Source organism: Mercenaria mercenaria, chromosome 1 (assembly GCF_021730395.1).
Source record: "Mercenaria mercenaria strain notata chromosome 1, MADL_Memer_1, whole genome shotgun sequence".
NCBI lineage: Eukaryota > Metazoa > Mollusca > Bivalvia > Venerida > Veneridae > Mercenaria > Mercenaria mercenaria.
Window position 1 is genome coordinate 64555441 of NC_069361.1, and position 14910 is coordinate 64570350.

The following is a 14910-nucleotide window of genomic DNA, read 5'->3' on the forward strand; positions in this document are numbered from 1 at the left end:
TAGAGATCATCAAGACAAACATTCTGACCATGTTTCATAAAGATTGGGTCAAAAATGTGGTCTCTAAGAGTGTTCACAAGCTTTCCCTTTGATCTGACCTAGTGACCTAGTTTATGACCCCACATAACCCAGTTTTGAACTTGATCTAGAGATCATCAAGACAAACATTCTGACCAAGTTTCATAAAGATTGGGTCAAAAATGTGGTCTCTGGAGTGTTCACAAGCTTTTCCATTGATCTGACCTACTGACCTAGTTTTTGACCCCACATGACCCAGTTTCGAACTTGACCTAGAGATCATCAAGACAAACATTCTGACTAAGTTTCATAAAGATTGGGTCAAAAATGTGGTCTCTAGAGTGTTCACAAGGCAAATGTTGACGGACGACGTATGACGGACGTCGACGGACGCCGGAAAATGACCAGTCACAATAGCTCACCTTGAGCACTTTGTGCTCTGGTGAGCTAAAAAGGTCAACTGCTTCTCTATGTCATGGCAGTTAACTACTTTATGTGCTGAGGTGCTGTGGTGCACTTAAGACATATCAAGTTCAGTTATTGTATGATGTTACGTCTTCATTAACTTTGTTCTTGAAGCCAGAAAAGTCAGATGAAAAAAGAAACGACAAAAAATAATAAAAGTTTCAGAATAACTTTTATTCATTTAAAAGTATGTACATGTATACCTATCTGACAAATGAGGAGTACAGAAAAATGCATTCAAGTAGAATAATACAAAACGATATAAATTACAATTATACCTTGAACAAGCTGTCTTATCACAGACCATACAATGATTTCTTTCAATCCATTGTCAAAATGGAAGTTATTAATCTTGTATTTTTTCATAAATTTTCTAAAGGCAATTTTGAAATTTTCTTTTATTCACACTATATATTTGATTATTTCCACAATAGTTCAACGTAAAACATAACTGTTTTGTTTCAGTCACATCTCAAGAGTTTTTTTCCACATTTTTTATTTCCATTTTTTTTCAAGTATTTTGGGATTATGCTTGTCAGTTAAAATGTTACAACATGAATGGCAGATCTGCATTCTTCTCTCCCGTGCCACAGTAAACTGAGCCAAACTTGCGGGTTCCTGGTACATGGTATGCAACAAATCCCAACCACAAGGTACTGCGCAGACAAACCAAACCACTTCCACGCTCAAACTGCAAACTCCAGGAACCTAGAAACAGAAATTTGATATAGGAACACATATTCAGACTCCCGAAGCAGCCAGAAGTACTATAAATAGACACAGGTACTCTGCCACTGGACATAAAGCCGCCTTGTTTAATTTTTAGAATATTTAGAATTTGTCAATAAAATAAAATCAAGCAGCTAGTCAAAATGGCGGCTAAATGTCCAGACGAAGGGTAACAGTGTAAAATGATTAAAAATATAACACTATAGATTACAAAATATTAGTGACAGTTTTACATTTTGTCTATATTCGCTGCCTCATACTAGTGATTCATTCTTCGAAAAGTCGAGCTATTGTACTTGCCCCGGCGTCGTCGTCGTTCATTAAAGTTTTTGATAAAGGCAAATATCTCTGTTACTATCAAAGCTATTGACTTGAAACTTAAAATAGATATTGACTATCAAAGTCTACACCAAGAGAAACAATTCCCATAACTCTGGTTTGAATTTTGACAGAATTATGCCCCTTTTTAACTTAGAATTTTTGGTTAAAGTTTTTGATAAAGTCAAATATCTTTGTTACTATTAAAGTTTTTGACTTGAAACTTAAAATAGTTATTTACTATCAAAATCTACACCAGGAGACACACTTCCCATAACTCTGATTTGAATTTTGACAGAATTACGCCCCTTTTTAACTTAGAATTTTTTGTTAAAGTTTTTGATAAAGTCAAATATCTCTGTTACTATCAAAGCTTTTGATTTGAAACTTTAAATACTTATTTACCATCAATGTCTACATCAGGAGAAACAATCCCCATAACTCTGATCTGAATTTTGACAGAATTACGCCCCTTTTTAACTTAGAATTTTTTGTTAAAGTTTTTGATAAAGTCAAATATCTCTGTTACTATCAAAGCTTTTGATTTGAAACTTTAAATACTTATTAACCATCAATGTCTACATCAGGAGAAACAATCCCCATAACTCTGATTTGAATTTTGACAGAATTATGCCCCTTTTTAACTTAGAATTTTTTGTTAAAAGTTTTGATAAAGTCAAATATCTCTGTTACTATTAAAGCTTTTGACTTGAAACTCAAAATAGTTATTAACTACCAAAATATACACCAGGAGACACACTTCCCATAACTCTGGTTTGAATTTTGACAGAATTATGCCCCTTTTTAACTTAGAATTTTTGTTAAAGTTTTTGATAAAGTCAAATATCTCTGTTACTATCAAAGCTTTTGACTTGAAACTTAAAATACTTGTTTAACATCAAAGTCTACCCCAGGAGAAACAATTACCATAACTTTGATGTGAATTTTGACAGAGTTATGTCCCTTTTTAACTTGGGATTTTTTTTTACTGATAAAGCTCTAATTCAGTCAAGCACTGAGAAAAGTCGAGTGCGAGGTCTTACGGACAGCTCTTGTATGATTTATAGTAGAATTATAAGAACTACTGTTGCCTTCAGGACTACGAATTCTCAAGGGAGTGATACAAACTAAAGAAATAGCCAAGATGGCAGGAAAAAAATCCACTTAACTGAAATCAAATTATTTACTCAACATAGTGCAGCTGTATACAAAGTACAAAGGGATTAAAATTATTCAAAATTATGTGATGAAGTGCCTACATATACTATATATGAATTGAGATAAACTTTTTTTACCTTTTGGGATATCATCTTCTAATGTATCCATAAAGTCGATGGACTTGTCAAGGTTAGCTTTGTGAAGAAGAGATTTCTCTACCAGAATCTTGGGTTCTCTGAAGTGCATGTATGAGCACAGTTTCGCAGATTCTGACACTGTCAAACCTGTAATAGATAGTCAACATCACAAAAAATGTGCTACGCATTTTAGCAGCACTCTCTTTTAAGAATTCTTATAAGATTTAAATGGTAGTAACTTAAAAAAAATAACACAGGTTGTCAAGTATTATAAATTCTTGTAAATATTTGACATCTGATTGATTTAAAACTTCAATGATCATGCTGGGATTTGGGAACAGCGTAATAGAACCTAAATACTTGAGGAATAAAGATTCTTAAAATGATCTTGTTTCTTGAGAGAATATCAGAAAAATAACAATTACGTTTTTGTGGCAGTATAATTAAGAGATATTCTCTGGTCTATAACATTTTTTTAATTTCAGGCTACATTTAAGTACAAGTAAGAACATTTCTGAAATTAGAAAATGCAACAATGTTTATATAAAGCTTATAAAAAGGAAATGAGCGCAGCATATCATACCTTCAAAGCTTCTGTTTGGTTTAACTTGTCCTGTTGGTGTTTTGACGAAGGCAGCTCTAGGTACAACAGATACATCTTCATCAATCTCTGCAATTACTGATGCTAATCTGTCTTCCTCTTTTATTGTTATCTGTCAATATTCATAAACAAATAGTACTAAACATGTTTTGAAATCTTATTACATACTTAAGTTACCACCAGTCACTGTCCAGGTTACTCTGTTATCGAAGTACCATCTATTTTTTAAGCTGTTCAATAGCACTCCAATTTTTTATAATTCTAGAGCTTAAGTCTGGTCCCAGGTTGACTGGGTGCATACCAACTTGTTCTCATCAATTATTTGCAGCTTCAGGAGATGTAAAGAATAAATAGCTTTCCACACTGTTAAAATCATCTATCACTTTCAACACTTATTTAACATGTTAAGCACAAATATATCAGTACACTGTGTTCATTAAAAGTAATGTGTTATTAATGAAAAATTTACATACAGCAGAACCATGTATAACAACAATATAATTCAATGTTTCTGTTTACCGTTTCTTCCTCTTCTGTGGCATCTTCACCTTCTCCAACTTTCTTTGTTTCAACATGTTCAAACTCAAATGAGGGGTCACCTGTGAATCGACCTTTTGCCAACTTGCTCTGGTCCCTCATTATCTTGGTTGCTGGTGGTAGAAGACCCCATTTTACACAGTCTTGGCTGAAATATAAAACAGAATTTGATAGTACACAAATGTCATATCTACTGATTTTTCTCCCAGTTTTGACCCTCTAAAGACAATAATAATAATAATAAAATCTTTATTTTATGAAAAGTAAGATACAGAGTGTATACTGGGAGCACCTATTACCATGGTATTAAGGAATCAAATGAACATATATTTTAAACTAAAGCAGCATGTTTTAATTTGACTAACAAACATTTTGTGATGCATGGAGACAGTTTTCATTGATCTTAATACATGTAGTCTAAATTATTATTGTTCAGCTAACAAGTAAGGCATGTATGGGTAGTTTAGGATTTTTTTGTGTCATATATCACCAATGTATGGAGTTTCAATTGTATTTGTTTACAATTTTCTTGAAAATCTTCAAATTAATATAGAATAATCACGCCTTTTTTTCATCAATTTGGGAATGCCACCAACACTGGTGGAATTGGGAAAATGCTCTCAGAAATTGTCTTAATTGGGACAATTTGCAAATTACCAAAATCTACATAAATGTGTTTTTGTGTGAAATGTTGATGAATTGCATTTCAGTAATTGTTCAACAGTATGATAATTTACCTAAATATACATACAAATCAGCAAAACTATCTTAAAACAGCAAAAACCCTAAAAGATATAATCATTTGGGAATTTTAGATTCAACTTTGGGAAAAAAACACACTTTTTTGCATTGGGATTACCTCCTTTTACAGGAGGTAGAATTATAGCAGAAAAAAGCCCCGATAATGTATTCTTTACTTGTTATCTAAATAAGAAAATATTCCAAAGGGAAATAACCAAGTTATAGGAAGCTTTTAAAGTCTATGGTTTAAAAATTCTAGTACAGGTAATTCTGAAAAAAGAGAATAAATTTCTTTAAAAATGTATTAAAAAGTAATAAAGTTGCAGTTGCTGGATATTTATATTAAAATAAAGCACTACCACAGTAATAGATTTATCTTGGTAATAGCTTGGTTACTTTGCTATAAATAATTTAACATGAAACTGAAACGCATACTTATTTTCCTTATAGCTTTCAGTTAACAACAACAATAACGTGACGTCATGACGTATTTCCGACCAGGAACTGCTAAACTGGAATCGTCCCCACATGTATCCCGATATACAAACAATTACAATTCCACAAATCATAAAAAAAACCCAGCAAATCTGAAAGATGTATAATTAGTAAAACTTTAAAAGGTACTAGAGTTAAAGCACTGAAATCCAGTGTTAGCATCCCTGTCCAGGTACTTAACATTTCTGAGACCCTGGTTCTTCCTCGCACGCATATCAAAGCAGTAATTTTGAGCAACCTAGATCTACCAACAACATTATGTTTCAGTTTTTTTAAGAAATTGGATCACTAGTTAATTTAGTTAAGGTTGTATATTGTTATATTACCTATAGTATGTTTTTCTCTCTGTCATTTCATCATTTCCAGTTCCCTGTGCAACGAAATAATCATCCTTGATTCCAATGATTTTACCCCAAAAGTAAACTTTCTTCAATTTGCTTTCACTTCGCAGAATCACCAGAGATGTTTGTAATGACGCTTTCTGTTCAGGACTTAGAATAACTCCGCTGCTGCCAACATAATCAATACATAGATGAAGACTGTCTGACTCCATTTTTCAACAAAAACTGTTTGAAAACCTCCAAATATTTTGATGTGTTGTTTCTCTGCAGTCTTCTTGTGTAGTTGTCGTAGTTGCCAAGGGATTCGGTCATGCGCGTAGCATTTACATCCGCTTCCGCCGACCGGTGAATTGTCAACAAAGTAATTAATTTAAACTATTTTCATTAAATGAGATTAAAATAATGAGAGAAAAACATATAATGAAAGTAACATAATTACAATATATGCCGCTAGCAATTCTTGTAGTATTTAAAGTCCATCAGAATGCAGTATATAACTAGATTTCGCGACTCTTGAAGCTTATTCGTCCTAAAAATATTCGAACCGTAAAATAGAGAAGGTACCTAAAAATTCAAATTTTATCTGATATTACTTTCTTAATTCACACTTGCCCTTAAAGATTATCATAGGTGGCAACACGTCACCTGCTGCGCTCACTAGGTAAATATGTAGTGAATTATTATACATGATAAAACCTAGTTCTGGCTGCCATAACTTAACTGATGCTGTTTTTATTTTCTGATGGTCGCGTCTGTCGCCGAGGCGCCTTGTGTCCCTTTTTTTTTTGTTTGAGTAGGGATGCTGATTCGTCTCAGCGGTAGAGTGATTTACTATCTGGGGACTGGGGATGTTCAGCGACTGTAACTGTAACAATATATAATCCCTTTATTAATATATTATATAATATGTAATATAATTTATTTAGGTTATAAAAACCGAACAACTATACACTTTCAAAATATCATCGTAAACTAATACGTTCATATATAAGCAAATGTAAACAAACATGGCCGACGACGATTACTTAGAATATACTTTGAACATAATTATCTATTCAGAAATGCAAAATACATAAAACATAATTAAATGAGTTGTATGCAATTGAAGATATGCAAAGTGACGTACCTGTAACAATATATAATCCCTTTATTAATATATTATATAATATGTAATATAATTTATTTAGGTTATAAAAACCGAACAACTATACACTTTCAAAATATCATCGTAAACTAATACGTTGATACGATTGGCTGAAAAGTATAGGAATAATAATAAATAATTACCATAACAAAGGGATAATAAGATACAGGTAAAAGGACAGGTAATTTGTTAGTCACGTTAGTCATCTATTGTATATGTTACGGCTTACTACTGATAGGTAAATATAGGAAATAATTATAGGATTCAATGTATCTTGGTGACTCTCAATGAATAAAGGTAAGTATAGACATAGGTAATTACAGACACAGGTAAGTATGGACACGTGTAAGAATGGGCTAGGTAAGTATACACCGAAAACTGAAACACAGGTAAGTATACAACCTACTTGCAAGTATACGGCCTACGTCACGACAATTTCACCAAACACTACCATTTGATTTATATGTCGGTAAGTGTATACATAATTTACATTCGTTTAGGGTTCTATCACACCTGCGACATATTTCCCCCCTCTCGAATAAATGTTGTCCCCAACATTTACTGTGTTATCTGTCGTGCTATCTCACCTTTCCACGGAATCTTTAGAAATTTAAAGTGCACCAATTACATTTAATTCAAAATATGAATCCAACACTAGAACAGTTGCTGTCATTGTTTTTCAACATGTTTAATTATTCATAACTTCTCCACTTGAGAAACAAGTAAAGGACGATTATAAGGCATCCTATGCGTATGTTACGAAGAATGCATTATGTACCTGAAATTTCAAATATACAAAACTATTTACAATAATTTGCAGTACACTTCTGGACTGTCTTTTTCAATTCATATAACTAGTTCACATACACATATATTTTATAGTCTTGTTATAGTCACTAACTGATCATAGACTCCATTCACCGTTTCTCATCCAACTGGGCTTCCTTCTTTGTCGTTGAGGTCTTTTTATATGTGGTGTACCCTCACTGTCAGATTCGTCTATTTGGCTATCTAGCGCTGATGCCTCATCTGGAATATTTTGCCTATGTCTCCGTGCAGGAATTATGTACCTCGGAATTTCAGCATCAGGCACAGGGGAATCTTGGTAAGTATCGTTTGGAGATGCTGAGGAGTTTTGGTAAGTATCTTTGTTTTTCAGTTGTTTTTCATGTTTTTCTTTTTCAGCTTCCTCGTTGATATCCGTAGTTTCAGATTCTTCTGCTGTTTCGTGGATGTTTGAATCAATACTCATAAAAGGAAGGAGAAGGTTCCTGTGAAGGGTTCGTATCTTTTTATACCGACTTCCTTCTCTCTTTACCTCAAACACTGGAATATCTTGATTCGGTTGACTGATCACAATGTATGGATTTGATTCCCATTTATCAGCCAACTTGTTTTTGCCTCGGATTGACACATTTCTGACCAGAACTCTATCTCCTGGAACTAAAACTAGGTTTCTGGCTTTCAGGTCATACCGCTGTTTGTTGACCTTCCCTGCATGTTCGGAACTTTTTCGAGCTGTATCGTAAGCTATTGAAAGGCGTTCTTTAAGTTTCTTTATATATTCCGAGTGTGATGTTGACTCATTACTGTTTGTCGGGAGTGCTAAGAAGGCATCTATTGCTAGTCTTGGGTGGCGACCAAACATTAAGAAATAGGGTGAGTAGCCAGTACTGTCATGTTTGGTTGCATTGTAAGCATGCACCAGCGTAGGAATATGTGACTTCCAGTCAGCTTTCTTGTTGTCCGTTAAAGTCCCTAACATTTGCAAAAGAGTTGAATTGAATCTTTCTACTGGATTTCCTTGAGGATGATATGGTGTTGTTCTTGATTTGTCGATCCCAGCTATGCTACAAAGTTCCTTTATTATGTTAGCCTCAAATGATTGGCCTTGATCACTATGGATACGAGCTGGAAATCCGTAATGGACTACGAATTGGTCAAATATTATTTTAGCTGTCGTCTTTGCAGTTTGGTTTCGTGTTGGATAAGCCTGTGCGTAGCGGCTAAAATGGTCTGTCATTACGAGGATATTCTCGTAGCCGCCCTTGGAACGTTCAAGGGAAAGATAATCAATGCACAGGATTTCCATAGGGAAAGTGGACTGTATTGGTACAAGCTGTGCTTTAGCATTTCTGGCTTTTCTCCTTATGCAACGGTCACAGGATCTGACATTTGCTGCAACAAACGATTCCATCCCCGGCCAAAAGAAACGTTCACGGAAAAGAGACAAAGTTCTGTCACGTCCTTGGTGACCCAAGTCTGTGTGTAAAGCCTGAAAAACCTCGGACCTTAATGTTGGTGGAAGGACCAGCTGAAGGCGCTCATGTCCGGAAATAGTTGTTCTTCTATAAAGAACACCTTGTTGTAAGACTAGTTTCGACCATTCACGCAGATAACAGGACACGACTGACGCATCGGTACCAAAGGTCGAAGAAGCCGGTTTGGTGCCATTCTTTAAGTGTTTAATTACTACTGCGATAATATGGTCGTCTCGTTGTGCTTTAAACCAGTCTTTTTGTGACAGACTTGATGCAATGATCATATCATCAGGTACTTCTGGTACATCATCCGGGTTTTCTTGAATCGACTCTGGATTACACATGGTTTCAACCATAGGGATGTTGACTTGTGCAGCCATCGCAAGAGCCTTCACAACTTCTGTATTTATGCCTGGTTCTTCAGTGTAGAACTTTCTTGAAAGCGCATCCGCGTCGATGTTTTTCTTGCCACTTCTGTATTCTATTTTAAGATTGTAGTTGGCAAGACTTGCTATCCAACGTTGGCCAGCGGCATCAAGTTTCGCAGATGTCTTGGAATACGTGAGGGCATTATTATCTGTATAAACGAAGCATTCCGACCCATAGAGATAATCATGGAATTTCTCCGTCACTGCCCATTTTAAGGCAAGAAATTCAAGCTTGTGTGCGGAGTAATTCTTCTCAGCTGGTCGAAGACTTCTACTTGCGAAAGCCACAACTCGTTCTTTTCCGTCCAATTCCTGGTAGAGGACAGCTCCAAGTCCAAGTCCTGAAGCATCTGTGTGCAACTTAAAAGGTTTTCTGTAATCGGCGTATGCTAACATTGGAGCTGTACACACCTTCTCTTTAATTGTTTCGAAGGCTAGCTGTTGTTTCTGTCCCCATTCAAACTTTCTCTTGATCTTGTTCTTTTTCATTGTTTTGGTTTTCTTGGGACTGTCTCCTAGAAGTAAGTCATTCAAAGGTCTGGCATGTTTGGAGAAGCCTTGAATGAACCTCCTGTAGTAACCCGCGAAGCCAAGGAAACTTCGGACTTCCTTAATTGATTTTGGAATAGGCCAGTTCTTTACTGCAGTTACTTTATCAGGATCGGTGCCAATGCCTTTGTCAGATATTAGATGTCCCAAATAGATAACCTCATTTTTAAAGAATTCACATTTGCTTGGTTTGAGTTTAAGATTGTTTTCTCGTAAGCGTTGAAAAACTGCTTCTAATCGATTTAGGTGTTCTTCAAATGTCGAACTGAAGATAATTATATCATCCAAATAAATGAGGCATTGACGTAGGTTTAGGTCTCCCATGCAGCGTTCCATCAGTCTTTGAAACGTAGCTGGCGCGTTCGTAAGTCCAAAAGGCATCCTGTTTGCCTCGAAGAAACCCAGATTTCCAGCTTGAAAGGCAGTTTTACACTTATCTTCCTCCTTAATTTCAACCTGCCAATATCCGCTCTTAAGATCTAACTTTGAAAAGTATTTCGAACCGGATAATAAGTGGAGAGTATCTTCAATGCGTGGGATGGCGTAGGCATCTTTTCTGGTTCGATTATTCAATTTTCTGTAATCGATACAGAATCTTATAGTGCCGTCTTTTTTTCTTACAATAACTACGTTAGAAGAGTATGGACTCTGGGATGGTCTAATAGCTCCAAGTGCTAACATCTCTTGAATGTGTTCTCGAACCTCTTCTATAAGACCAGGTGGTATTGGTCGATACGGTTCTTTAAAAGGTCTCTCATCTTCTAAATGTATTTCATGCTCAACGCAATTTGTTCTTCCTATGTCCAAAGGTCCCGAAGAAAATACATCTTTCCATTTGTAAAACAGCTTTTTGACTTGTGGAAGATGATCTTTAGGAACGTTGTCTAAGTCCACTTTAATATCTTGTACAAAAGTCTCTACCTTTTCTTCTTCTGATATGTTTTCTTTATTGCTCTCTAATTGTTCTGTTTTTCTATTTTCAGATGGATTCCAGCTCCGCAGAAGTTTCACTTGTTCCAGATTACACAGAACAGATTTAGGTGATATACTAACTGCCTTTGCTGACATGTTAAATAATTTAACAGGTATTTTAGCTCTGGTTCCCGGTCTGTTTAGCTGTACGACCCTAGGACATATGCCTATTCTTGAAGACGCCTCATCAGAAGATTCTGTAACGGCTGATTCCACATCGAAGTTCTTCCGAATAAAACCCGTGATAACTTTTGTTTCGTATGGCTTTAAAACTACATCTTTCTTACTTGCAGATTTAACTTTTCCAATTACAGGTGTTTCAACAAGATTTTCTACTGCTGATTTCCACTGTTCTGGTAGGGAATCTCTTGGTGTCTCTCGAAGATACCGTAAAACATTAGTGCCTACTATTACTGGTACTGTTAAGTTGTATTCTGTATTGGGAACAATTAAGATTGGTACAGGTAAGTCAATGTCCGATAATCCAGGAACTTTAACTATTGCTTCTATGTAACCAGAATACGGCAGACTATTTCCATCAGGTAAGTTAATAACAAAATCTCTAAGGTAATGTAACTCTGGTTTTGGGTCTAGATTTTCATAGAACTCTTCACAAATGGTGGTTATCATTGATCCTGTATCACAAATGCATGTTGTTTCCACATTATTAATGACCACTGATGTTTCATTGGCATGACCAATCAGTCTATCAAATATGTTGATTGTTTCATTAGGGCTTTCGTTTGTTTTGTCTGCCATTTGCCCTTCAATGGAGACACCTAGTCGTTTAAATTCTTCTTTTCATTTTTGTCTATGTTTTCCTTTGAGGATTCCCCTTCTTTCTTGTTGCCTTGGTTTTGGGGTGTGTTGTTATCATATCTATAACCTCCCCTATAGCCACCGTAATAATGTCCTCTGCCTCTATTGAAACTCGATGAGCCTCCGTATCTGTTATATTTGTTACCCGAAGTATCTTGTTTTTGTTTGTCTTCTTTAATATCCTGTAATTTCTTTTCAAAGTCTTCCATCTTTCTCATCAGCTTAGCCAACATATCTTCACTCTTTTCCGTTTCACTGGACGTAGCAAGTTTGGTTTCAGTATGTTGTTTCCGTTGTTTTGTTAGCTTCATTTCATTTTCTTCAGCTCTTGCCTTCCGTCTCAAGACTTCAAAACTGTCACTGCTTTCAAAGCTATTTCTCGTTGCATTTTTAATTTCTTGATTATATAACGACCTCCAAAATTTATCTTTTAACATGGCATTTCTTTCTTTTTCAGGTATTTGACGTTTGTTGGAAGCAAGAAGAAGGATTTCTTCTAGGCGAAGACCCCATTCAGCGATGGATTCGTCAGGTTTCTGTTCTGCTGTGTAGAACTCAGTATATATGAATTGCTGACTGGATAAATCACCAAAAATGTCTTCTACACGAGCAACAATTTCTATTGGTGAAGCAGTAGGATGTAGATTTATAAGTGCTTTCTTTGCTTGCCCCTTCAAGGAGTGTCTAATGGCTTGTGCTATTACATGTTCTTTGTATAATCTTGTAGCAATAACACTTTCTATTTCTCGCTTCCATTCTTCGAAAGAAGACTCAGATTTTGGTTTCGGATCTGCTCCGGAAAACTGACTGATATTAAGTTTAGGACCAAATGTATGTATGTCCTCTTCTTTGTTCTTTTTGGGATTTACGTCCTCAAGTTCTTTCCTTTCTGGTTCTTTTTCATGTTCTGTTATCTTCTTCTTTACTTCTGTATTTTGTGCTGTATCTTTATGTTTAATCGTATCTTTTTCTATTGGAATATGCTGAAGTTCCTTCAACAGAGTGTATCTTGTCTTAAACAAAGTTTCTCTATCTTCTAACTCTTTCTCTCTATTATTCAGTGCTTCTTCCTTTTTTCGCATTTCATCTTCTTTCCTTTTCAATAACAATTCAATACTGTTGCTTTCATTCATATCCTTGTTCTCTGTCTCTCTTATACCTGTTACTTGTTGTAACTCTTTTAGCTTTGTCTCTAGCTCTTGTTCGTATTTATCCAAGTTTTGTTCTCTTAATGCTAATTCCCTTTCGCGAATTTCATACTGTTCTAGTAACTGCTTCTGTCTTTCTATTTCTTGAACTCGTCTCTGTTTCTCTTGTTCAATCTTCAGCTGTTGTCCTCGTTCCAATTCTAATAATCCTTGCAATTCCTTTCTCCTTTGCCTTATTACCAATAATTTTCTTTCTTCTAGCTCTAGCAACTCAGTCGTTTCACTTTTGTCCTCCTGCTTTCCACCCCAATCATCACTATAACCTTGCTTTTTAGCATATGTCTGGCTATCTATCTCCAACTGATTGTGCTTCCACTTTGTCCAGTCATCTTGTTTATCCGCAGTGTCAAGAGCACTATCTTCTTTGATGAACCATTTTTCTCTCATGTTTCCCTCCAGTTCACTTTCTTTATATAATGGTTGTTCTTTTAACGGATGGCTAGGTCTGTGTTTCGAAAACCCTGTATCGAAACTCATGGACTGCCATTTTTCTCTGTCACGTTTATCATTTAGCTTTAATCTAGCTACATCTGTTTGTATTTTCAGATTATGTTCCGAAGTTGGAACCTTTCTGTCTGGAGTGGAATACATTTCCTGATTATATGAGGAAAATCGCTTATCTAATGCCTCCACTTGTGGTGAGAATGCTATGTCTGAGACATCTATTACTGGCTCCTTGAACATATATCTTTCCTCCTGTATTTGGCCTTGTGAAGATGGTACGTCACCTTGATTTTCTCTACTTTGAGTACCATTTTGTTGATCGAAGTTTCTAAATCTCTGCTTGGTTTCTTGTTGTAACTCCTCAATTTTGTTAACATTTCTATCCGTTTGTCTGGATGCTGAAGCACTCATTCTTCCAGATCGCATCATTTCTTGTTGATGCTGTAATCTCTTTAGTTGCTGTTCTTTTATCTGTTTTTCTAATGCTCTAATTTCTCTCTCCGTTTGTCTCTGTCTTTCCATACTTTCACTTTGTTGCCGTACGTCGTGTGTGGTTTTTCTTAGTCTTCTCGGTGAGATACCTTCAGCCATGTTTTACAGAAGCTTTCCTTCCACAATAAAATTGCTCAGCTTCAAACTAACTTCTTCTATTTCAATCCACAATATTCTAATTTTTATCTTCTACTCTTGTATTTTATTGTACCTTTCACTTTTCTTTCGCTATATTTCAATATACTTCTTCTTTCACTGTACTTCTCCTTTAACTATACTGCTTCCACTGTACTTCTCCTTTAACTATACTTCTTCCACTGTACTTCTCCTTTAACTCTACTTCTTTCACAGTATCTTTCCTTTAACTGTACTTCTTTCACAATACCTCTCCTTTAACTATACTTCTTTCACAGTACTTCTCCTTTCACTATACTTCTTTCACTGTACTTCTCCTTTAACTATACTTCTTTCACTGTACTCCTCCTTTAACTATACTTCTTTCACTGTACTTCTCCTTTAACTATACTTCTTTCACTGTACTTCTCCTTTAACTATACTTCTCCTTTAACAATACTTCAACTTTCAATGTGCTTCTCCTTTAACAATACTTCTTTCACAATACTTCTCCTTTAACTATACTTCTTTCACAGTACCTTTCCTTTTAACAGTACTTTAACTTTCAATGTGCTTCTCCTTTTACAAGACTTCTTTCAAAATACTTCTACTTTCAATGTGCTTCTCCTTTAACTAAACTTCTCCTTTCACTGTACTTTTCCTTTAACTTTACTTTTCCTTTTACTATACTTCTCCTTTAACTATACTTCAACTTACACTTTACTTCTCCTTTAACTATATTTCAACCTTCACTATGCTTCTCCTTTAACTAAATTTCTCTTTTCACTTCACTTCTCCTTTAACTATATTTCATTTTTCACTTTACTTCTCCTTTAACTAAATTTCTCTTTTCACTTCACTTCTCCTTTAACTATATTTCAACCTTCACTATGCTTCTCCTTTAACTAAATTTCTCTTTTCACTTCACTTCTCCTTTAA

At 35.3% G+C, this 14910-nt stretch overlaps 3 protein-coding genes across 4 annotated transcripts in view; 1 reads left to right on the forward strand and 2 right to left on the reverse strand.

Moving 5' to 3' along the window:
* Positions 1-636: 636 nt before the first annotated feature.
* LOC123535769 (radial spoke head protein 9 homolog) lies at positions 637-5845 on the reverse strand. Its single transcript, XM_045318521.2, has 5 exons — positions 5526-5845; positions 3946-4111; positions 3409-3538; positions 2826-2972; positions 637-1191 (listed from the first exon to the last, which is right to left on the reverse strand). The coding sequence occupies exons 1-5, from the start codon at positions 5750-5752 to the stop codon at positions 1031-1033; spliced, it is 831 nt and encodes a 276-aa protein (XP_045174456.2). The 5' UTR covers positions 5753-5845; the 3' UTR covers positions 637-1030.
* LOC123535749 (uridine diphosphate glucose pyrophosphatase NUDT22-like) overlaps positions 5812-14910 on the forward strand; it is a 75876-nt gene continuing 66777 nt past the window's right edge. For both annotated transcript variants that reach the window (XM_045318514.2, XM_045318501.2), the window contains exon 1: positions 5812-5901. The gene's annotated coding sequence lies outside the window, so the exon portion shown is untranslated. The remainder of the gene's footprint in view (positions 5902-14910) is intronic.
* On the reverse strand, positions 11674-13956 carry LOC123553106 (trichohyalin-like). Its single transcript, XM_053550696.1, has one exon. The coding sequence runs from the start codon at positions 13954-13956 to the stop codon at positions 11674-11676; it is 2283 nt and encodes a 760-aa protein (XP_053406671.1).

Excerpts from the sequence above, each read along its gene's own strand:
- LOC123535769 (XM_045318521.2), bottom strand. The coding sequence starts at position 5,752 with ATGGAGTCAGACAGTCTTCATCTATGTATTGATTATGTTGGCAGCAGC. Across the intron at positions 3,539-3,945 it reads CCACAGAAGAGGAAGAAACG|ATAACAATAAAAGAGGAAGA; the intron begins GTAAACAGAAAC and ends GAATATTGACAG. Across the intron at positions 1,192-2,825 it reads AGAAGATGATATCCCAAAAG|GTTCCTGGAGTTTGCAGTTT; the intron begins GTAAAAAAAGTT and ends TTCTGTTTCTAG.
- LOC123553106 (XM_053550696.1), bottom strand. The coding sequence starts at position 13,956 with ATGGCTGAAGGTATCTCACCGAGAAGACTAAGAAAAACCACACACGAC.